The sequence below is a fragment of the Fundulus heteroclitus genome, unplaced genomic scaffold, assembly GCF_011125445.2.
Source record: "Fundulus heteroclitus isolate FHET01 unplaced genomic scaffold, MU-UCD_Fhet_4.1 scaffold_155, whole genome shotgun sequence".
Taxonomy (NCBI): domain Eukaryota; kingdom Metazoa; phylum Chordata; class Actinopteri; order Cyprinodontiformes; family Fundulidae; genus Fundulus; species Fundulus heteroclitus.
This window is the reverse complement of record NW_023396567.1, coordinates 422,402-445,414: the sequence shown is the minus strand read 5'-3', so window position 1 is coordinate 445,414 and position 23,013 is coordinate 422,402. Positions and strand designations below refer to the sequence as shown.

At 39.8% G+C, this 23,013-nt stretch overlaps 1 protein-coding gene across 1 annotated transcript; it reads left to right on the top strand.

Annotated features, from left to right (window-relative positions):
- Nucleotides 1-544: 544 nt before the first annotated feature.
- On the top strand, nt 545-2,875 carry LOC118558784 (cadherin-19-like). The gene is made up of 2 exons (XM_036129315.1): nt 545-822; nt 1,426-2,875. The coding sequence occupies exon 2, from the start codon at nt 1,440-1,442 to the stop codon at nt 1,938-1,940; it is 501 nt and encodes a 166-aa protein (XP_035985208.1). The 5' UTR covers nt 545-822; nt 1,426-1,439; the 3' UTR covers nt 1,941-2,875.
- The last annotated feature ends 20,138 nt before the right edge of the window (nt 2,876-23,013 follow it).

Genomic DNA, 23,013 nt, shown 5'->3' with positions numbered 1-23,013 from the left:
GTATATATGTGGACACACTGTTTATACCGTATGCACCTTTCCTTCCCTCCTGGGGCACCTTCTTTGATTATTGAGCCGATGTGTGACAAGTGAATTCTCCACTGTGAGATCAATAAAGCCCTATCTTATCTTATCTTATCTTATCTTATCTTATCTTATCTTATCTTATCTTATCTTATCATTTAAATCATGCTTCACCTAAATTTAAAGTTTAGGGTGTGCATACTTGAATATTTTTTTATTTTGTTATAATGCAGAGAGCATATGTCCCACTAAAGTTGTAAGAAGTTATAATTTGACTAACCATTTGATCACATTTGTTTATATAAAAAGAAACTGCCATCTTAACCGGCTGAGTAGATTCCATAAATCCTCTTAACTTTTAAAACAATTTTGCAGCACAAAAAAAAAAAAACCACACACATTATCAATTTTGTCAGGAGCTCTGCCAGATTCCAGGAGTTCATGTTCTGTTTAGTCGCTATTAACAGAACATCTGCTTTGCTTTAAGGCTAAGACATTTTACTAAGCAGAAACACTTCTTGCAAAGACATAACAGCTTGTTCTTTGTCAGAGGGTGTATGAAACAAGCTGCTGGGCCAGCAGTGAGGTAATGTGTCACATGCTGACATAGATAAGTAGTAGAGAAGTCAGAGCAACAAATTATCAGGACATTTCATTGGTAAACTATCGATAAAGACGTTTAACATGAAACTTTTAGGAAAAAACAAGTCGAGCCATGTTTTTCTGTATTGTTGTTTTCACAACGTCCCTGTTTCCCAGCAGATGTGAGAAAAAGCACTTCCACCTGACAACCATTCGGCAAGTATATGAAACAGCGGGGTTTTTCATTAACAAATTTCCACTTTCATTGTTGAAGCTGCCTGTTGTTAACTCACCAGCGTGCCTTTAACACACGATTACAATATTGGGGCTTGCAGAGCAATGATGTCAGGTAATGAGAGTATTGGTTGCAATACATCAGTAACAATGCCATCCTGGGACACTGATGGGTGTGCATAGTGAAGAGCTTTATTATGACCTTAGCTGCTTTGTGTCCTCCCTCTGCCCATCACATGAAAGATTAATGACAAAACCCGCAATGCTAACACTTCCCAGAGAACAAGAGCCTGTTAAAACAGCAGGAAAAAAAAGATAAACTCTATTTTAGTATTCTGTGCCTCGTGGAGCATATAAAAGAGTTTACTCTTTATATTTGAGCTAAAATAAAAAAAAAGGAAAATATTGCCAATGTTTTGTTTTTTTTTTCCATATTTGCAGGAAACATGTTGCAGGAAAACAAATCTGGCTGCTATTATTTTCATGCATGCTCCATCAGGCACCGTATGCTGTGTTTCTTTCTCCTCGCTAAGCTCGTGCCCTGGTGTTTAACTGTAATGATCTCGTACTGTGTTATGTCTGCAGCGCTGTCGGTTCTAATGCTGATGGTGAGGAGGCACCGGCGTAAGCACCAGGAGGGGACGGAGGTGGAGGCGAAGGAGTTGGAGCTGCCTTTCTCCCAGAAGATGCTTCATTACGGGGAAAGTGAGGAGTGGGGAGCCGGCCTGGACTTTTGCCAGCCCGTCGTCCCACTGCGCCCTCATCCGAGGAGGAGGGAGAGGAGGCTGCGCAGAGAGGAAGTCAGGGCCAGCATACGGATGTCACTCCGAGAGTCACACCTCATTGGGCCAGAGGACGAGGTCTTCAGGCAGTTTATCCTGGACAGGCTGGCAGAAGCTGATCAGGATCCTTATGTCCCACCGTTTGATTGCCTTCGGACTTATGCTTATGAAGGGTCAGGGTCCCCCTCAGGGTCTTTAAGCTCACTGGACTCCTCCTCTTTGGAATTTGAACCTGAAAAGCCTGTGTTTAACTCCAAGCCTTATGTAGTGAGGCTCACCCCTTGGTATGGCGGAGCAGAGGAGGACACAATCTTCTAAATAACTATTTTAATGTTTCATATTTTTATATTATTAATAATACTTGTTAAGGGCTGAAGAGAGCGTTTACAAAACTTTGTGTAGAATCCATACTAAAACTGTACGTACACCCAAAAAAGGGCATACTCCCATCCCCAAAAAAAGGAATTCTGATTTATAAAACCATGCACACGCACACCAGCACGCAATTTCCCTTTATAGATCACAGCTGTACCTGAATGTTTGCATACCTGGTTCCTCCTCAGGTTCTGCCCTCTGCAGGCCCAGATTCAACCACAAATGATTGACGCAAAGCACCTCATGAATGAATCTGTATTTAAATGAGTCAGCTGATTTCTTTTTCATGGTGTAACGGCCACCATGGAGAAAGGGCAGAGAATCAGTCAAAAAAATTTCACTGAGAGGAGTTTATTAAATGTGAAAATCAGAGGTAAAAGCAAAAGATGTTGTCCACATTAGAAGAACTTGTTAAAAAGTGAAATCGATTGCAGTTTTAGGTCGGAGATGAGCCTCGCGGAGCTTATGGGATGATCCACAGCTGAGCGCCGCATGGCTGTGAGCAGTATTAAAGCACACCTTCTCTGCGCTCTGGGGTTTGGAGAGCAGTTTAGGACCCAACACGTGGGGGGTGTATACACTGTCCCCTGTAAGTTATAGCAGAGTGCAATGCTTGGAATCTCAAGCAAAATATTAGCCAGTCGTCATCACTGGCCAGGAAACCTTCCATCCCTGAGACTCCACTCCCTCCTAATTCTCCCATTTTCAAGGTCTTCCAGCAGCGCCACTGAATCCGCTGTGCAGTATTGCACAGAAGTGTATTTGACTGTTTACAGCAACTAAAGTAAATGCCTCGCACCTTGTCAGAATTTATCTGTTAATGAGCGGTACACGTCACCCTGAGAGGAATGTGATGGTGGAAAACCTTGATAAAATGTTGCGTGAACTTTTGTTTAAGATTCAAGTTGGCTTAAGGGCATTTTTTTAGTTATTTGAAAGGTTGTTTTGTGTCACCAGCTCAAGAGTGAATAACAGTGGGGGTTTTGAATGCGTATAATAAAGCTGATCTATGAAATCTGTTATGGAGTGAAATTGAACATCTGAGAGGAATCATCGTTCAGTTGGCTGTCTCTGTGAGGACAGCATATTTTCCTGCCAAGTTTTTTTTTTTTTTTACAGATCCCAACTTTTATGGGTAAAGTGATGTACACACGTTTCATGCCTTTTTTTGTGGATATGCAAGCTTTATAAACGAGACCCCAGGACAGTTCATGTTCTGTAAGCTTTAATCAAACACATGATGGTGATTTCTTACAAGGTATTCACACCTCATGGACATGTTTTACACTATGTCACGTAACAACCACAAACATTAACATATTTTATTAGGGTGTTATGTGGTGGATCAATAAAAGGGACAAAAGATTTAAAAGAGGAAGAAAAATTATACTTTCAAATATTTTACCCAAAAAACAACAACAAATGTGCTTACTACTCAATAAAATCCAGTGCGAACAACAATTTTCAAGTCTTGCCACACTTTCTTCATCATATTTTGGTCTGTAGTTTGACACATACATATGATTTAATTTGAACCATTCCACTGTAGCTTTGGTTGTATGTTAAGGGTGATTTGTAGGCTCTATCAGATTTATATTTAGTATGGTCTTATACTTAGGTCCATGCACCTGTCCACCACTTCTGACCAGATTTATTGTCCTTGCTGAATGAAAGGACCCCCACACCAAGATCGGATCACTTTATTTGCACCCAAAGACTATAATAGTTGTGTATTCACATATACAAAACACAAAAATAATTTGTTGTAAGGTGCTTCACTGTTGGAGCCGCAACAGCAAAGCTGTCTACAAGAAAGGAGAGAGGAACCTTTCATCCTTGTGAGGTTTCATCCTGCAGTGTAGGGCTGGGTGATATGGACCAAAAATTATATCTCATTATTTTTGCTAATATATGATATTTATCTCAATATGTTTTCCTTTCATAAAGTAATTATAAAAAATGATCAAAGCTTTATCCCAAATGTCTCACATCCTCGTTTTATTTAACAAACAGTTATAGATGAATATGAGACACAGCTGTAAAATAACATAATGGAACACATAAAATATAATTATAATGCAACATAGATCGTCTCGATATAAACTTTATAGTCTTATCCAATATATCTTTAAAAGAAATCTCAATATTTTTAAAATCTCGATAAATTGTCCAATCCTGCTTCAGTGTTTGTAGCAAGACGCTGATTATATATCAGTTGGGGTAAAACCAGTGCTAGTGACTTACAATGCCAAACAAGCTTATAAACAAGTTTATAAAGAAGGTTGACACTGTTCTGGGGACTTCTCTGGGAATGCTGGAGGCGATTGTGCAAAGCAGGAGTCTTCAAAAATTGAAGAAGATTATGGATAACCATGAGCTTGCCCTTTATGAGATTATCATTCAACAACAGAGTATGTTTAGTTAGCAGGAGTAGATCAGCGGATGCCCCTCTCCAGGATGGTGTAACAGCTAATGAGAATGCCAGGCTAGATGTAGCTTCTTTGAATAGATCAAACAGAGAACATAAACTTAAAAGTTTAAGTAATAAATAATAAGAAATTGGAGAATATTAAAAAATGAGTTTTAAGTATAGTCTTTAAATTACACAGAGTCTCTGCCTAAAGGACTGAAACTGGGAGTTGGTTCCACAGGAGAGGAGCCTGATAGCTGAAGGATCTGCCTCCCATTCTACTTTTAGAGACTCTAGGAACCACCAGCAGACCTGCAGTCTGGGAGCGAAGTGCTCTGTTAGGAACATACGGGGTAATCAGAGCTCTGATATATGATGGAGCTTGATTATTACGGGCTTTATACGTTAGAAGAAGAATTTTAAATTCTATCCTTGATTTATCAGGGGGCCAATGAATGGAAGCTAAAATACAGAAACATGATCTCCCTTTTTAATTTTTATCAGAAGTCTTTATGCAGCATTTCGGATCAGCTGAAGGCTTTGAACGGCATTTTGTGGACTTCCTGAAAAAGTCAAGTAAATTCAAGTCAAGTTTATTTGTATAGCATGTTTCAGCAACAAGGAAGTTACCTAAAAGGTGTTTAAAGTCTATTCTCTGAGCCACAGGGAGCCAGTGTAAGGACTTTAGAACTGGAGTGATGTGCTCTATCTTCCTGGATTTAGTAAGCATTTTGGACCAGCTGCAGCTGTCTGATTGACTTCTTTGGGTAGAGCTTTCAAGACACTGTTGCAGTAATCAATGCGACTATAAACGCATGAATGAGTTTCTCTAGATCTTATTGGGACATCAGTCAATTAACCCTTGTAAATAATTACAATAGTCCAAGCTTGAAGTAACAAATGTATGAACAAGTTTTGCTGCGTCACTCCTGGACAATATATTTCTAATTTTGGCAATATTCTGTAGGTGAAAAGGAAACCCTAGAAACCTGTCTAATATGGAATTTAAATGATTTAAATGTCCTGGTCAAAAATAACACCAAGGTTTTTGTTACTTTATTATGTTGCTACTCTGGCTCACCAGTAGCAACAAAAAGAGGGGAGACAACACAACATCAAGCATTACCTATATTTATTTAAATAATTTACGTGTACCTATAAATCAGTATGAATACACAAGTGGAAGTGTAGAGCAACTAAATAAACCAATCAAATAATAGTCCATGCTGTGGTGACTGCAGCAGGGTCTCACACTTCTCCCAAAGCATTGAGGAGCATAGTCTAGAGCAGGAGCATCCACATATCCCCACGCTACTCCTCTTTATGTGTGCGTTGATTAGACTGGCTGGGCCAATGCTCAATCTCAAAGGGAACACCTGACACAGAGAAGTTAGAGGCAGGGGAGGCCACAAGGAAACAAGTCCTCCCCCCAAACCCCTGTAAACTCACTACATGGGCCGAGACCATAATAATTGCCATAGGAAAATGTATTGCCATCCAGGTTAAGTGATTGACAAAGATGTCAACTTTTGTCTTGTCTGAATATAAAAGCAGAAAATTTAAAGTCATCCAGCTTTTTGCCTTCAAGACGTGCCTGTAATCAACCTAATTGGATTCATCAGGATGTATGGGTACAGTGGGGAAAAAAAGTATTTGAACACCCTGTGACTTTGCAAGTTCTCCCGTTTAGAAATCATGGAGGGGTCTGAAATGTTCATATTAGGTGCATGTCCACTGTGAGAGACAGACATTTTTTTTAATGATTTATTTTTCTGTTACTGCTGCAAATAAGTATTTAAACAGGTGCCAGCAAAAGTTCTGGTCCTCAAAGACCTGTTAGCCTGCGTCTAAAAAGTCCACTTCCACTCCATTTATTATTCTAAGTTAGAAGCACCTGTTTGAGGTCGTTAGCTGCATAATGACACCTGTCCACCCCACACAATCAGTAAGACTCTAACTACTAACATAGCTAAGACCAAAGAGCTGTCCAAAGACACCAGAGACAAAATTGTAGACGAAACTTGGATGTCAATCTCGGACTGGGGCTCCATGCAAGATCTCACCTCGTGGCGTATCAATGATCCTAAGAAAGGTGAGGAATCAGCCAAGAACTACATGGGAGGAGCTGGTCAATGACCTGAAGAGAGCTGGCACCACTGTTTCCAAGGTTACTGTGGGTAATACACTAAGACATCATAGTTTAAACTCATGCATGACATGGAAGGCTCCCTTACTTAAATCAGCACACATCCAGGCCTGTCTTAAGTTTTCCCATGACCATTTGGATCAATGGTCATGGGAGGAAGTTTTGGTCTTAATTCCACTTGCCATGTTTAGAGGAAGAGGAATTATGAATACCATCCCAAAAACATCATCCCTACTGTGAAGCACAGGGGTGGAAGCATCATGCTTTGGGGGTGTTTTTCTGCACATGGGACAGGACGACTGCACTGTATTAAGGAGAGGTTGACCGGCGACATGTATTGCGAGATTATGGGGAACATAATCCAGTTAAAGCATTGAAGACGGGTCGTGGCTGGGTCTTCCAACATGACAATGACCCAAAGCACACAGCCAGGATAACCAAGGAGTGGCTCCGTAAGAAGCATATCAAGGTTCTGAGGTGGCCTAGCCAGCATCCACACCTAAACCCTACAGAAAATCTTTGGAGGGATCTCAAACTCCGTGTTACTCAGCAACAACGCAGAAACCTGGCTGATCTGGAAAAGATCTGTGTGGAGGAATGGGCCAAAAATCCCTGCTGATGTTTACGCAAACCTGGTGAAAAACTACAAGAAACGTTTGACCTCTGTAATTGCAAACAAAGGCTACTGTACCAAACATTAACATTGATTTTCACATTTTATTTGCAGCAGTAACACACAAATAAATAATTTTAAAAAATCATACATTGTGAATTCTGGATTTGTTTTTTGTTTTCTTTTTAGATTATGTCTCTCACATAATGTGGAAAATGTATTTTAAATACTTTCTTAATTTTTATCTGTTTGATGTATTTTGTCATGCAGGACAGTGTTTTTAAGTTTATGCATAATGCACTTTGAGGTTAAAACTTTGAGGTTATTCATAATATATTTTGTAAAAGTGAAATTCGTGTAACACAAAAATCAACTACAAGTCCACTTTTATTAGTTCTATTTAATCTTGCAATGAGTTTACTTGTGTGGCCCCCTTGAGATCAGATTAAGCTGAATGCAGCCCCTGAACCAAAATGAGTTTGGCACCCCAGTTCTACATCATATTGCTTTGTTCTTTGCTTGGTTTCTGGCAAACCACAGACAGAAAGTCTTATGGCTTTCGTTTACCAATCACTTTCTACCTACAGCTCTTTTATCAAGGCCATATGGACATGTGTGACTACCACTTGACTGGTCAATCAGTTCTCACATATCAGTTTGTGAATCCCTGCAACTCCTCCAGATTAAGCACGGGCCTCTTGGATGTGTTTCCAAATAATACTTGGCCTGTTAGTTTAGCTTGATGGCCATGCCTTGGTAGGTTTACAGTTGTGTCACTCTATTTTTCAAGTTTCAGATGCTGGATTGAACAGTGCTTTGTAACTTGGAATAATCTTTCAGAACATAAACCTGGTTGAAATTTCCCCATAACTTTCTCTCCAACCTCTCTGCTGTTTTCTCCTTAACAAACCTCTGAGGCCTTCACAGGAGAGCTGGATTCGTAATGGGATCAAATTCCTCATAGCTGGACACTAATTAAGAGACTTCTCAAAGCAACTGATTGTACTGGATTTTATTTAGGGACATCATAGTAACATGGGTTGAGTCCAAATGTTTGCCACACCTTTCAGGTTTTCATTTCTTTCCATGTAACAGTAACAACAATTATGCTACCTTGTGTTGGTCTGTCACATAAAATTGGATTAAGATACATTGCTTGTGGTTGTAATGTGATACAAATTCAATGGGTGTCAATATTTTTACCAAATTTTTTTTCTTGTGTTTTGACATGTGAGGCTAACGTCAGGTCCCTGTCGTAAGGCTTTTAAGGCTGCAGGCTTGTTGCAATGTTTTTTCTTCATCTTGACAGTTCGCACAATGACAAAGTGTACTTTTCAAAATGTCAAACTATTGCTGTGAAGATATCAAGCCTTAAATAAAAAACAGCTACTGCTGGCAAGCTTCACATATCCAATCCATTTTGGCAGGTCTGATTTTCTTCTTTTCTTTTGCAGAAGTGGCATTAGCCACTTCTACAAATTTTTAAAATTTGTCAAAACTAATATATATATATATATATATATATATATAATATATATATATATATATATATATATATATATATATATATATATATATATATTATTATCATGTAACTATATTATTATATCATTAAAAATTATTTGATGAAATTATGTCTGTTTCAAGTAAAAGGAAATTAGAAAAATGGCCAAGCGTCCTTTAATGTCCTAAATTTACCTATCTGATCTTGTCCATCTTTTCCACTCCTTACCGAGAAGACCCCTTAAAATTCTAAATATTGTTTTACAAATTAATGGCTTAGTCCACAATGGTCTTCTGTTATTCCCTTTTCCAATTAAATTTGCCATTTTTTACCCTTTTGTTGGGTCTATTTTCATCTTTGTCCCTCACTGCTGTTATTTCACACACATAGAAAACTATTTGCCTCTCATAATGTGTATCGGTTCAGTCCTCTTTGAGGGGAGATAAATAATTAGATAAATGCTCATTTCAAATGCCCACGGGATTACACAGTGGATCACAAAACTGAGCTTACCCCAGAAAAATGGCATGTTGTATGATTTAAAAAAAACAACCAATGAGAAATCCTATACAAACTTTATTCAAATATAATGTGATATTTATCCCATGTACTCAAGCTGAGAAACAAGCTGTTGAAGGTCCGTCCGTCCGTCCGTCTTCTTCCGCTTATCCGGGGTCGGGTCGCGGGGGGTAGCAGCTTCAGTAGGGAGGCCCAGACGTCCCTTTCCCCAGCCACTTGGGCCAGCTCCTCAGGAGGAATCCCAAGGCGTTCCCAGGCCAGCCGGGAGACATAGTCCCTCCAGCGTGTCCTGGGTCTTCCCCTGGGCCTCCTCCTGGTGGGACGTGCCCGGAACACCTCACCAGGGAGGCGTCCAGGAGGCATCCTGACCAGATGCCCGAGCCACCTCAACTGGCTCCTCTCGACGTGGAGGAGCAGTGGCTCTACTCTGAGTCCTCCCCGGATGACTGAGCTCCTCACCCTATCTCTAAGGGAGAGCCCAGACACACTACGGAGAAAACTCATTTCAGCCGCTTGTATCCGGGATCTCGTTCTTTCGGTCACGACCCAAAGCTCGTGACCATAGATGAGGGTAGGAACGTAGATCGACCGGTAAATCAAGAGCTTCGCCTTTTGGCTAAGCTCTCTCTTCACCACAACGGATCGGTACAGCGCCCGCTTCACAGCAGACGCTGCACCAATCCGCCTGTCGATCTCCCGCTCCATCTTCCCCTCATTCGTGAACAAGACCCCGAGATACTTGAACTCCTCCACTAGGGGCAGCACATCCTCCCCAACCCGGAGGAGGCACTCTACCCTTTTCCGGTTCAAGACCATGATCTCGGATTTGGAGGCACTGATTTTCATCCCGGCCGCTTCGCACTCGGCTGCGAACCGCTCCAGTGAGAGCTGTAGATCACGCCCTGATGAAGCCAATAGAACCACGTCATCCGCGAATAGCAGAGACGCAATCCTAAGGCCACCAAAGCGGATCCCCTCAACACCTTGGCTGCGCCTAGAAATTCTGTCCATAAAAGTTATGAAACACCATCGGTGACAAAAGGGCAACCTTGGTGGAGTCCAACTCTCACCGGAAACGAGTCCGACTTACAGCCGGCAATGCGGACCAAACTCTGACACCGGTCGTACAGAGACCTGACAGCCCTTATTAAAGGGTCCGGTACTCCATACTCCCGGAGTACCCCCCACAGGATCCCTCGGGGGACACGGTCGAATGCCTTCTCCAGATCCACAAAGCACATGTAGACTGGTTGGGCAAACTCCCATGCCCCCTCCAGAATCCTGCTGAGGGTGTAGAGCTGGTCCAGTGTTCCACGGCCAGGACGAAAACCACACTGCTCTTCCTGAATCCGAGATTCGACTATCCGACGGACCCTCCTTTCCAGAACCCCTGAATAGACCTTACCAGGGAGGCTTAAGAGTGTGATCCCTCTGTAGTTGGAACACACCCTCCGGTCCCCCTTTTTGAATAGGGGAACCAACACCCCAGTCTGCCAATCCAGAGGAACTGCCCCCGATGTCCACGCAATGTTGCAGAGCCGCATTAACCAACACAGCCCCACAACATCCAGAGCCTTAAGGTACTCAAGGCGAATCTCATCCACCCTGGGGCCTTGCCAATGAGGAAAGCTGTTGAAGGAAGACATAAAATTGTGGTTACAATAACTTTGTTAGGAAACTGTGCACACCCATAAACATATACTTTATTAAAGTAGCTTTTGTATTATTTTTTAGCATTTAAGCTTTTAGAGATAGCTATTAGCACTAGTCAACTATAATAAATCTGATAAACCTGAAATCAAGGGGCATTTAAGGAGCTGCAGCTGTTTCTGTCAAGCACTGATTGTTTTCTACATGTGACATAAAAACTCCCATTTTCAGCAAATGCCTGGACTAAGAAGAAATGCTTTTTATTTAAAAAAGGCTGAAATTTCCCAAAAGCTTTGAACAAATGTATCATGGCGTGATGGCCATACGATTATGCATCTAAGATGCCAGTGCTACATCTCCATATGAAACACCTTGTTTTTAAATAAAAGCAAAACTAAATAAAATAAAATAAGAAATATGAGAATAGTGGAGTTTTGCTGGCAGATATGATGCATTATTTTATTTATTTTATCTACAGTGACTTCAGATATAATGACTCCTCTTGAATATCAGGAGTTGTGGAGCTTAGTTTGTGTTTGTGAAATAAAAGGGCAGAACTGCAGTTTGGATTATCATTTCCAGGATCATTCACTTATACAGTGATCACAGCCATGATAATCGTGTAGCTAAGTAGTTTTCTGTCTTGAGAATAGATCATTGCACACATAGATGTTGTATCCAGACTCCTTCTCCAGTAAATTATTTAAGACATTCCTGATATTGATACGTATTAGACATGTAAATCTAGATTGAATCATACCAAGGTTTTGCTATTAGACCAAATGTAGCTTTATTTTATTTTTGATATCTAGGGGACCGTGACTCATGGGGTAGAGTAATCATCTTGATATTGGAAAGTTGTGGGTTCCATTTCAACTTTCTATTGTCAAATGTTGATGTGCTCCTGGGCCAAGCCACCTAACCCGAGTTAAGCTGTTTTAATATAAGATGAAAATAAGTATTTTCATTCAGAGAAAAAAGGTAAGCTTAGATATAATTTTGTACAGGCAGTTGTAAACAATACATATCAAAACAGCACGTAAATATTGAACTTTACTGTGTATGCGCTGATCACAGGCCTCCTGGATATGGACATATGGCTCCAAAAGGAAATTATTAGCAGCTCAGCCTGAATTCTTCTTTCCAACCAGAACTACCAAGCATGATGGGTGATGAAATCACAGAAATAGTTGCCATTGCTGGATACTTGCATTGATGATGGGCTCAGTTCCTGACTCCATCATTACATCATTTGTGACAATATCTATAAATATACCGTTTTTAGACATCTAAAACTAAAAAAGTAATTTCTAATATACTTTGATCATATTCGCTTTAGACCGTATTCACCTCACTTGTGGCGTGGCTGTTTATCTACAGAGGCTTTGTGCTTCCTGTATCCATACAGCTGCTGATTGCGATTGTATCCGAGCAACAGAGGCCTTTCAGAAGAACCTGGTAAGCCAGCATGCGCGTGTCGACTTTGTCATGTTTTAAACCATGACATTTTTTTTTAAGTTATAAGTGAAGCAGAATAATTACTTAGATTCAGTTAGCTCCCTCTTTTCGAGCAAATTTTTGTTTTCCAATAACTCTTGGGATGAGTTTTAAGACAACCTATCCTATATTTAAAACTTGGAGTTTTTTTCTTGTTTCACTGAACAGAGAGTACATATTGGCTTTACTGTACAAGAGTTTCTGCTGGCAAATGCACTCCCAGCTGGAACTGAAAAATAGGCTGTTGAAAACAGTCTGAAGTGCTTTTTATAAGATGAATAGAAACTTGATGTCACTAACACATTTTCTGTTAATCTCCTTATGACATTGCACTTTGATTATTGTTAAAGGGTATTGCTGTAAGCAGCTTACAACAACACATTTTCATTTCATACCTCTAAATTAATTAAGATATCCTAGAAAGGGTGAGTTATTTCAAAGAGTGACATCATATATTGTGCAGATTAACAAAGAGCAATTTATTCAAAGCATTTATTTCTGTTGATTTAGATTGTTATAGCTTACAGCTGATGGAAATGCAACATTCAGTTTCTCAGAAAGATCACAATACCATACAAGGTCAATACAAATATATTTGTATTAGAGAAATGAAAGCATACTGGAAAGTATTTCCAAGCACCATAAAATATATGCATCCAAAACTTGGTTGGGTCTTCTTTAGCAATAATTGTTGCATTATTATTGCCTCTTATCTTCCTCTTGACTATAGCCCATATTTTCTGTATGGAGTGGTCACTTTCCTAACCACTTTCCTGATCAAGCAATGACAGTGATCAGTGGTCATTAAAACGGGTATTGTGGACAGGTCCTGTCCAAGTCCTAATGGAAAATTCAACTAGCATCTCTATAAAGCTTGTCAGCTGAGAAAAGCATGGACCGGTATAAAGTTTTCTGGTGGATGACTGTACTGACTTTAGACTTAATAAAACACAGTGGACACAGTCCAGCAAATGAAATCCTCACAGACTTTGGAAACTTTTCACTGTACCTCATACAACTTGGCTTTTGTCCTCCTTCTCCTTTTCTCTTCCTCCAGACTCTGGGATCTTGACCCCTGAGCAACCATCATGTCTTGTTTCTCCTTAGTACGGATAAGATGCTTCTGACAATATCTCTACTTTAGGATTAGTATAATCCAAGTAATGTGACATTTGTACTGATGTCCTGGATATGTGTGTGGTGGCTGTCAATGGACTGATTTCAGCTGTGTCCCACAACCTTGTGAATATCTCTTAAACTTTCACAATAAATAGAGTTTACCTCACAATCATCTCTAAAAAATGTTTATCCCTGTTGCTTGAACACCTTCTTTAACTCCGCTTATTCCTTCCACTGAACTTCCCACATACTTGGACACAGCACAGTCAGTTTCTTTAGCAATGCCCTTTTCTGGTTCTCGATGATAGTCTGCTGGAGAACTGCCAAGTTCAGCTTTCCCAACGATTGTGTAGACCTTTAATAATCACTTATTTTAGTAGTCTAGTTTTTCTAAACATAACTGAATCTGGGGATTTCAAAATGTTAGGACATATTAGGTTTCAATGTTGTGCAATAACAATGACTGCAGTTAATAACATATTTTTATATTTATATTATTTCAATATTGATTATTTTTTCAATTGTCTTTTCCATTTAGTATATACTGTATATTGACAAATTAAGTCTTGTCTCTGTAGTTTACGTCGTAAAAGAACTGGATATTTTCACAATTTTAACTATGAGTTATGTGTCAAAGACGTTGCATTTATACAGTACATAGAGGAAGTATCAAATCTATAAGATGCATTATTCTGTGTGATATGTAACATCTGAGAGCCCATAACACCTCACATTTTAAACAGCCAGCAATCAAAAGGGCAGAAAGGCAACTTGCGTCTTAACGTCCTGCAAATTACGGTTGAGAGAGAAGTGAAAGTATACCACGAGTTGACTTGAGATGTATAAAGGAAGTGGAATTGCTGAGAACCAAGTATGGTAAGAAGGCTATACAGAACAACACAGGGTCTTTTTCTCTATTTTCTTCATGGTCATTAGACAAACACGCAGTTGTGTAGGCGGTTGCTCGTGGGATGACTCGAGGTAATTGCGCGGTGATCAGGGCCAGCCCTCTTCACCTGCCCATACACTAATTGGGCTGTTTGCTAGCTGTGAAGGTCAGGGACAGAACCAGAGAGAATATAGTTCTCACTGAAGGAATATATATATAAAAAAACACAATCATGCACAAGCCTGTTTTGAAGAAAGTACATGTAATAAGACAGAGAAAAAAAGGCGATGGAAACAACTAATTGCAAGGATTTATTCAGTGCCTCCCGCTGTGGTTTCTTGTACGAGTAGGTGCAGCACTCAGCAGGACAATTTGCAGACATCCCTGAGACTCAAAGTGGGCTTCAAATAGCTTCCACTGTTGGAAACAATCTAACCGGCCAGTGCTTTTTAGACCAAATCATCGCCTCACAATGGTGTCTAAAGACATAGGTTTTCACAAAAAAGGCCTTTTAAAAGTCTTTTCAAACCAATCTTCGCCATCTGAAATGTATTGGACTTGCCTGTAAAAGCTCTGTTATAATTCCTTTCTCAATGGTACCTTGATGTCAAAAGGGGTTCGGCTACTGGTGTCATTTAACCTTCTGAATTTCCGCCATTATCCACGGTGAATATTACGGGTAATTTAACCTAACAGCCCTTTTCTTTGTGTAATTATACCCATTACAGCAATGTGAAGGATTTCACTCTGTCAACTGTCTCTGTCTTTGCACAGGTTTGAGATTCAGCTCCCTTTTTCCAAACCCAGAGCCGAACTCATCACACAGCACCACAGTGCACACTGGAGGGCCTTTAAGAGGGACTCTCATTAGGCAGACAGTGAGATGATTGAAAAGATGCCTAAAAGGATTTCGAGAGCCATTTCTTCTTTCATTAGTAACGTGTATGCCTTAAGCTTTTGAAGTGGGAGCAAATGATTTACATTCAGTTTTGTAATGTGAACATAATTATAAAATATAAAGATTACAATCTGAGGGGGATTTTACGTTTTACAACACTGGTTGTGTTACCATTACTGTAAGGACCTAAATAGATGTTGAAATTGTAGTTCATCTATACCTTTTCTCCAAAATAGAATGTACCGTATATGACATAAAAATGCTTAAAGCTATAATTGGCAGTCCTGTCCAGAACAGTTTTTGTTATTCTGGGTAAAATGGTCCTTCCTTCGTGACAGTAGTCAATATATTATGTATTATGACAAAGGAGATAAAAAAAAAAATAAAAAAATCGATGTCTGTGGGAAATGCAAGCCTGTAAAAACTCCAATCCCTAACGTTCGCACCAAAGAGAAGGGATTTGTCAGTTTTGGTCCTGCTCACACTTCCCTCTGTCCCTCGAGTCCCAGGGGTATCATCTTATTGATTGGTTGTTTCACATGCCAATCATTCTCATTTTGATTATTACCTAGCAGTAATGTGTGTGCTCGTTCCTTGTTAGTTTCCGCTTGCTGGCTGCGCACGCGCTCTTTTAGTGTTTATGTATCCAATTAGCTTAGCGGTAAGCTTAGATATGCTCCAAAATAAGCTCAATAGAGCAAATAATGATTGTGTACTAAAACAGTTTGCATCTGTGCATTCCATTCATCAGGATTATGAGTCATTTTTAATTCTGCTCGGACTTGTCAGGAGTGGCAGAGGCCCGCTTAAAGGTGGGCCTGGCCTGGTAAACTGCAGTGCTACGGCCAATGCTGCTGCGTTATTACTCAGCTAGACCGTCTGTGATTTCCCACAGACTGTATCATGTTTGTTGAGGCTGAAAAGTCACTATGAAGCATTACTAAGTTAGGGGGGATATCTGAGCATAACAAATGTTCAAATGTGAAATCTTGGATGGATGTTTTCGGTATTTTTGAGTTAATTATGACTGTTTCGCCACAGCGTGTGCTGTGTGGTGTGTGTGTGTGTGTGTGTTGCGTGCGCGGCGCGGAGCAGGCAAAGGAGGAGGAGAGGAACCTGCTCAGTGCATGTAGGCCTTTAACCTAAATAAAATAATTTTGCTGTGATCAACGTCTGCGATACTAAAAACTACTCAAAAACATCCTCAATTGTTCCAGCCATTGCTGTGGAAAATTAGACTCATTTAAAGCTCTAAATATGAGTTCTCGTTCCTACTTCCACTTTTGTTACCCAACCACACAAGCTGTGGTCTCCCACGGCTGCACAGGCAGGAAGGAAGCTGTGCTTTAGTATACAGTGAATACAGTGGAGCCCGGCGGTGAGAAATGGGGTTGGGGGGGAGGGTAAAGGGGCTAAGATGTAATGCCATAAGGTGCGCTTTGTCCTCCTGTTTCTCCGGGGTCCCGGATGAGTAGTAGGATACAATACGACTTATCCACCTTTGTCTGTATGACAGCTGTTCTTCTTGCCACCACCCTTTGGACCGGAGTGGTACAGCAGTTTTTCATCACAACATTCCTATATGTCATTGGTTGTTTTACATAAATGGCCCCTAGCTAATGGAAACACGAAAACCCCAAAGCCCCAGGCGTTCATTTACCATTGTAATACAAAACCTGGGGCTTTCAATAGAAGAGGGGCCAGTGAAATCAATTTAGGCAAAATCTTAGAATTTCCCGACTCTTCCAAGATTTTTCTTAGAGTTTTACCTCGGTAAAGATGAAAGTTATTCACAAAGCATCTTAGGCCGTAAGATAGCTCCTAAAGTGAAAAAATATTAGCAGTATTGAGGACTTTCGGTGAGCCTAAGAGTGTCTTAAGCAGGAAGATGCTGGAAACAGAGAAAGTTGATTGGCTGATCCACCACCTAAACAGTGGAGGAAATGAGCACATAAACTTCTTGAACAATTATACAATTATTAATATGTAGATAAAATACATTTTATCATCCCCATAGAGGGAATTTAATTAGTTTCATTTGCCAGATGGGTTAAAGGTGCGTCTGTAGTAACATAATTTTATTGAGAATAAATAATTGAAAAAATGTTGGATAATCATGAATAAAAAATGGTGAAGTTAACAAAGAATATATAGAAAAGAGGTGCAAAAGTATTTTCTGTATTGGATGAGAAATGTCAGTAGCCTAAATGGTCATCTAAGTTTGCTTGTGTATGGCCATCTCCTCGCTTTTGATTACTGCATGCTGTGCTTCTCACTGTCCTGGCTGGTGCCAACAAGCACCAAGACGCTCAGAGAAAAAGTTATTTTGATCTCTGGTAATACGCTTTAAAGTCCGCTTATTTGCACCGTGATCCAGGAACCAATTTAAGATCCAACATTCCTCTATTCTTCTCCCGAAACTGTGCAGACAGATGTGTTGCTGTTTTGTTTTGTTTTTTTTTGGGGGGGGTTATGTTTTTTTCTCCATTTCCTGTTGGCCGTTTTGCCAAATCCACTCGCTTTATACAAGCAGGCAAGCCCGGTAAAATGCTAACAGGCAAGTGTGCATTAATATCAAACAGATATAGTAGTACAATTACTGGCAAGTAAACATAATAATAACCAAATCAAAATAATAATGATGATGTAAGTAAGGTGCGTTCAAAGATTTTGATGCTGTGTGACAATCAATATTTTTTTTTTTATGTTTCCTCATCCTGTTGGACATTTCCTAACCCAGTCTAATTTGCTATTTTTTTTCTCCTTTGATCACCAAGAGTGGATTTGTGTTTTGTGTTTCACAGCTCCTAAAAGACAGCATCACACCGAGTAAGGGGCTCAACAACATCTCCTAAATAAGGTAAAAATATACATTGTCTCCTTTCTCAGAGTCGCTCTCAGCAGCCGTCTGATACCCTGTTTAGATAAGATCGGAGCTCTCTGAGAGGTTTTTGAGAATCTTTGTGAATGCGGGAGCAGCACTATTAAGAACAAACTTTCTAGTTTAATTGGTACCTGTAATTAAATTAGATGTCCCAAAATTAACTTATATCATCATATCAAACACCATGGGATTCATCCAGTGGAAGCCACCAGTGTTTGTATATAGTTTCATCTCATACAGAGTTGCAATGCTATTTTAATTTAACAAAACCTAATTCTAGCCAACAGATGTAATTTTTCAACAGGGCCTCTTGTCTGATGATTTAAGAGAAAGCCGCTTATAGCACTTAACAGGACAGAGTGCAGAAAACAAATGGGTGGATGAACCTAGATGACTTAGTGCATGTATAATATGTATTTGGGTATGCGTTCCTTTTATTAAATTAACATAGTGATGTCAAGCAGGACCAGAACAAGGTAAGATGACTGGCATGAATAAACATAACTGTCATCAGCAGTGAACCACATTCAGCTCCACTGTAGTATGAGACAAATGACACCAGCAGGAATCTTCCATGTTTCTTCCATTTAATCAGTCTGTTTACTCTCAGCATGTGTGCTGGAGTCTGATCTCACAGTAAACAATCCTTAAATGTCCTTTTATTATTCAAGAGTGTATATTTTTGATATAGGAACAGGACGTATTATTTTTTCTCAGAAATTGTGCTGCCCTCATTCAAAGATATGCTCCTTCTTTACCATTTAATCATGTTTGGTCAAATAACCTCCCTTCCTGTCTAAAATGTTCGCCTTGCACTCAAACTTCCTCTGCACATTAGTGAAATTAGGTAGCCTCTCTTTGCTTAAGGAGTTTTTTTTTCTTGCTGCTTGGATTAACAGTTAAAAACCTGTAAATTGACATTGCTTGACAGTAAGCACGGATGGTTTTAAGCAAAAATCATACAAATGTGTTCTTAAAATAGTAAAAAATACAATAGAAATTGAAAAACAAAGGAGATTGACAGCATACCATTTCTGCCTTTATATATGCAATGTATTTGAAAGGTACCTTACCCCATATTTTTGCGTTTCCTGGACACCTTTTCTCATGCTCTCTGCTCCTAAACATGCAAACAAGCTGCACTAGATGTACAAGTCCAATGTGGACTACAACAGACAAGTTGCACCAAAAAAAAAAAAAGACTCACTGTAGTCATGGTTTGTAGTAATACAGTTTAGATTACAATATTAAGAACTCAGCTGTTGTAAACCTTCGGGTTGAAGTGGATGGAGATCTTAAATTTCAAAGTCAGATTAGGGAAGTTGTGCAGTAATTCTTTATCAATTAAAGCAGTTCGATTAAGCCAATTATCTGTGGGAAGCATTTTAAAACAGTACTCAGTCAAAAAGTAAATAGTAAAATTGATCACTATGATCGACTTTATGTGCTTTACAGTTTGTTAGTGGACCCTACATTATGCAACTACGTACGGCTTTTGTCTGGCACACAGAAATATGAGCACATTTTAGTTTTAGATGCATTTTAGGATTCATTTTAAAGTTATTTTGTTAGGTTTTCCATGACCTTGTGCCTTCTTACCTCCCTCAACAGCTGATTATACACCCTCCTGCTAGTGATAGAACTGGCAGTTCATTTAAGTGTACTGTATCACTAGAATCAGTTCATTAAAATGATTTGTTCAAAACATTTGTTCAATGAAGCATTCAGTTTATGTAATACAATTTTTGGTTCCTTACTGTTAAAAAAGGCGATAAGCATGGCTTAGGTCAAATTTAGTGTGGTATTTATGGAGTTTTAACTGCATTTTCTGTTTCTCTACATCTAAAACCGGCAATACGGGTGGCTTTAGTGACACAAAGTGTGTTATTTATGGAACTTTAACCACCTATTTTGTTCCTTTACAGTTAAAACAGGTTATAGATATCATATGGACTTTTCAGGCTCTCCTTACCTTATTTTGAAGTTCTATAAACTGGATGGCAATTAGCTCAGATGTAAACAATGAAAAAATGACTCTAAATACAACTTTTGAATAAAAAAATCTTTCACTTCTGAAAAAGATATAATTCCAGATTATGTCAGAAAAGAATGTATTACATAAATCAATTATGATCTATCTTAAATCATGTCCGTCCATTCTATCTCTGTCCATTGATGTAGAATGGGTGACGTAACAACATTGTGTATATTTCTACACTGCATTGTGGGATTTGTGGGCATCTAGAATCTAGTTACTATTTCTTCACATGACCGTCATCCAAAACACTGTCTTTATTTTCAGGTTTTTTGTTTTTAAAAAGTTAAAAACATGGTGCAAATGTGCCGTGTCATTAACTCTCACACTTGTTCATGCGATAAATTCAGAAAAGAAAGATTTTCAGTTTGGATTTGAAGCATGAAATTGAAGCCAAGGAGCTTGGATCTCTGAACTAACAAAGAGACATTGTATGGACCCTGGTCTTGCTTGTCCCGGTACAGTCCATCGCTTATCTCTTCAGTACAGTGAATGTTTCAAGCACTTTGCATCTCTATCTCTCACTGCAAAGCATCCAAATCAGCAATGTAAACAAAGGCTGTTGCTCCAGAAAATGGAAAATGCCTCCCATTTGGGTCTTGGGGCTCTGGGGGGTGCCCGGAGTGGAGTGTTTGGTGGGTCTGGTACCAGGGTCTGTGGCCCCCGCTGAGGTGGGGTTTGGGGGGTCTGCGGGCTGGATACCCCTTTGGAATGTCGGTGCCTGGACCTGGGAATATAGGATGTGTTTGGTGTGAGCACGTGTCTGTACTGCGTCCTCCCCCTTTTTTGTAGGAGTGTTTGCATGTTTGCAGGGGCACTAGGTTGGGAACGTGTGAATGTGACTGTGTACATGGTTTTCTGTTTGTCTATTTGTCAGGTTAGGTTTGAACTGCCCCCTCTCCTGGGACATCTCAGGTCTCCACTTAGTGTGGAGCCCATCCCCCCTGTCCTTCAGTCCTCTGTTGACTGGCACCTTGGCCCGCTGGTGCACTGGTGGTCCTCTCTGTCTGGGGCTGGGTGGTCAGGCGGGTGCTGGCTTGCTCCTGTCAGTTGCTTCATGGGGCCTGCGCCGCCGAGTCTCTGGGCCCATGGCTGGATCTGCTCTGCTGTAGATGGCTGCTGACGGAACCCACGGGCTCATCCCTGCAGCTCCTGGGGGCTTTGGCGTTGTGGCTGCTGGGGGGTTTCTTGGGGCTCATCTCAGCTTTTCCCTGGGATGGGGGAGGCAGCTTTCCCTGCGTTGGCCCCTCTTGTGTATGTAATGTTTACCCATAAGAAAAATGCTCCATAGCAGTTGTGAGGAGCTAATCACCTACAGGTGCTTGGATTAAGGTACGTAAAGATTCACTTCTATAAAACCCCTATTATCTTTAGCTGTCACTTATATATTTCATAAATGATACTGTATATTCTTCAGTGGTATCAAGACATTGGTTGTTTGTACCTGTAATACCTTATTGTTTGGTTCTGCTATTCTTTTTATATCTCTATCTATAACATCCTCTTAGTATGCTTATTTGCCTGTAAATAAGCATACTAAGAGGATGTTGTATTGCTCTCTCCCTTCCCTCTCATCTTTCACCCTTTCTCCCTTTTAGCATTTTGTCTCCTCTGTTTCTCTCCTTTCTTTCCACTTTTACCTTCCAGTTTCAGTGTCAAATGAATATGAAATAGTCCCAGCATAAGATCTAATAAAGCTTCTTGCATACATAAATCAAGCAGATCACATTGGCAAAAGCAGTAAGGCTCCACTGGTGAAAGAAACCTTTTTGGCATTCAGACAACAACTCTTATTGCCACATTGCCAGACAGGACACAAAAAAGAAGTAGGAAAGAAGAGAGGCAGGTATCTTTCAAAATATAACAATGTATAGAGATACATGCATAGACAGAAAAACTAAAAAGAGAGACAGAGTAAAAAATAAGAAAAAATTAATACAGAAGGAAGCTGGCTGCTCATTTTAGTTGTACTCTAGGATATTAATGGAAAGCTAATTGGCAAGAAAATCATTCCAAAGAAGCAGTCACTCAGTCTACAGAGCGTGTGCACCCCACAAGACAAAATTCCTAGGAGAAACATTGGATTCGATCCAGCTCATTCACACAAACGATTTGTTTGTTTGAAAGAAACATTCACGACCAACACAACAGCACCTCTGGCTCCCTCGAGTCAGCTGATCAGTTGTTCCTCAGTGCACCTACACAAAACACAAGCTTAAAGGGGACTGTGCTACCTGTGGAATGACTTATCATTGCACATCAGACAGGCTATGTTGTTTTTACACCACCTGTTAAAACGCTTCTGTTTGCCTTGGCTTTTGAGACCATGTGAGATGTCAATTTTAATTTGTGCTTTTCTTATTTTATGTTTCATTGCATGACTGGTTAAATGGGTTTTCAAAATATCATTCTATGTTTTGTGTTTGTGTAATGCCATTTTAAATTTTAATTATTTTATGTTTTCTGTAAAGAACTTTGCTCCTGTGTGGCAATATAAAGTGCTCTGTAAATAACACTAGATTAAATCTGATATTGTTGGATGTTTTTTGGACTTTCGAAGGTTTTTAACTTTTGGTATGAAAGACATGAAGCATCGTACCCTTCTGACTTTCACTTTTGAATATATTCTTAAACTTTGTATGTAAGTGGAATGTTATTTTGTGAAATCTCAAACTTTACATATTAAACTCAGTTAATGTTGCATGGTTTCTTGGGATTTTGAAAAAGCTTCATTCTGCTTCTTGCCGTGCAATATCAGAAGTTAAAACATTTTAATTATGGAAGAAGAAAGCCATGGTCCTGCTGCATGTGTGTGCAATTATCTTTTAGGAAACACAAAAACATTCTTTATT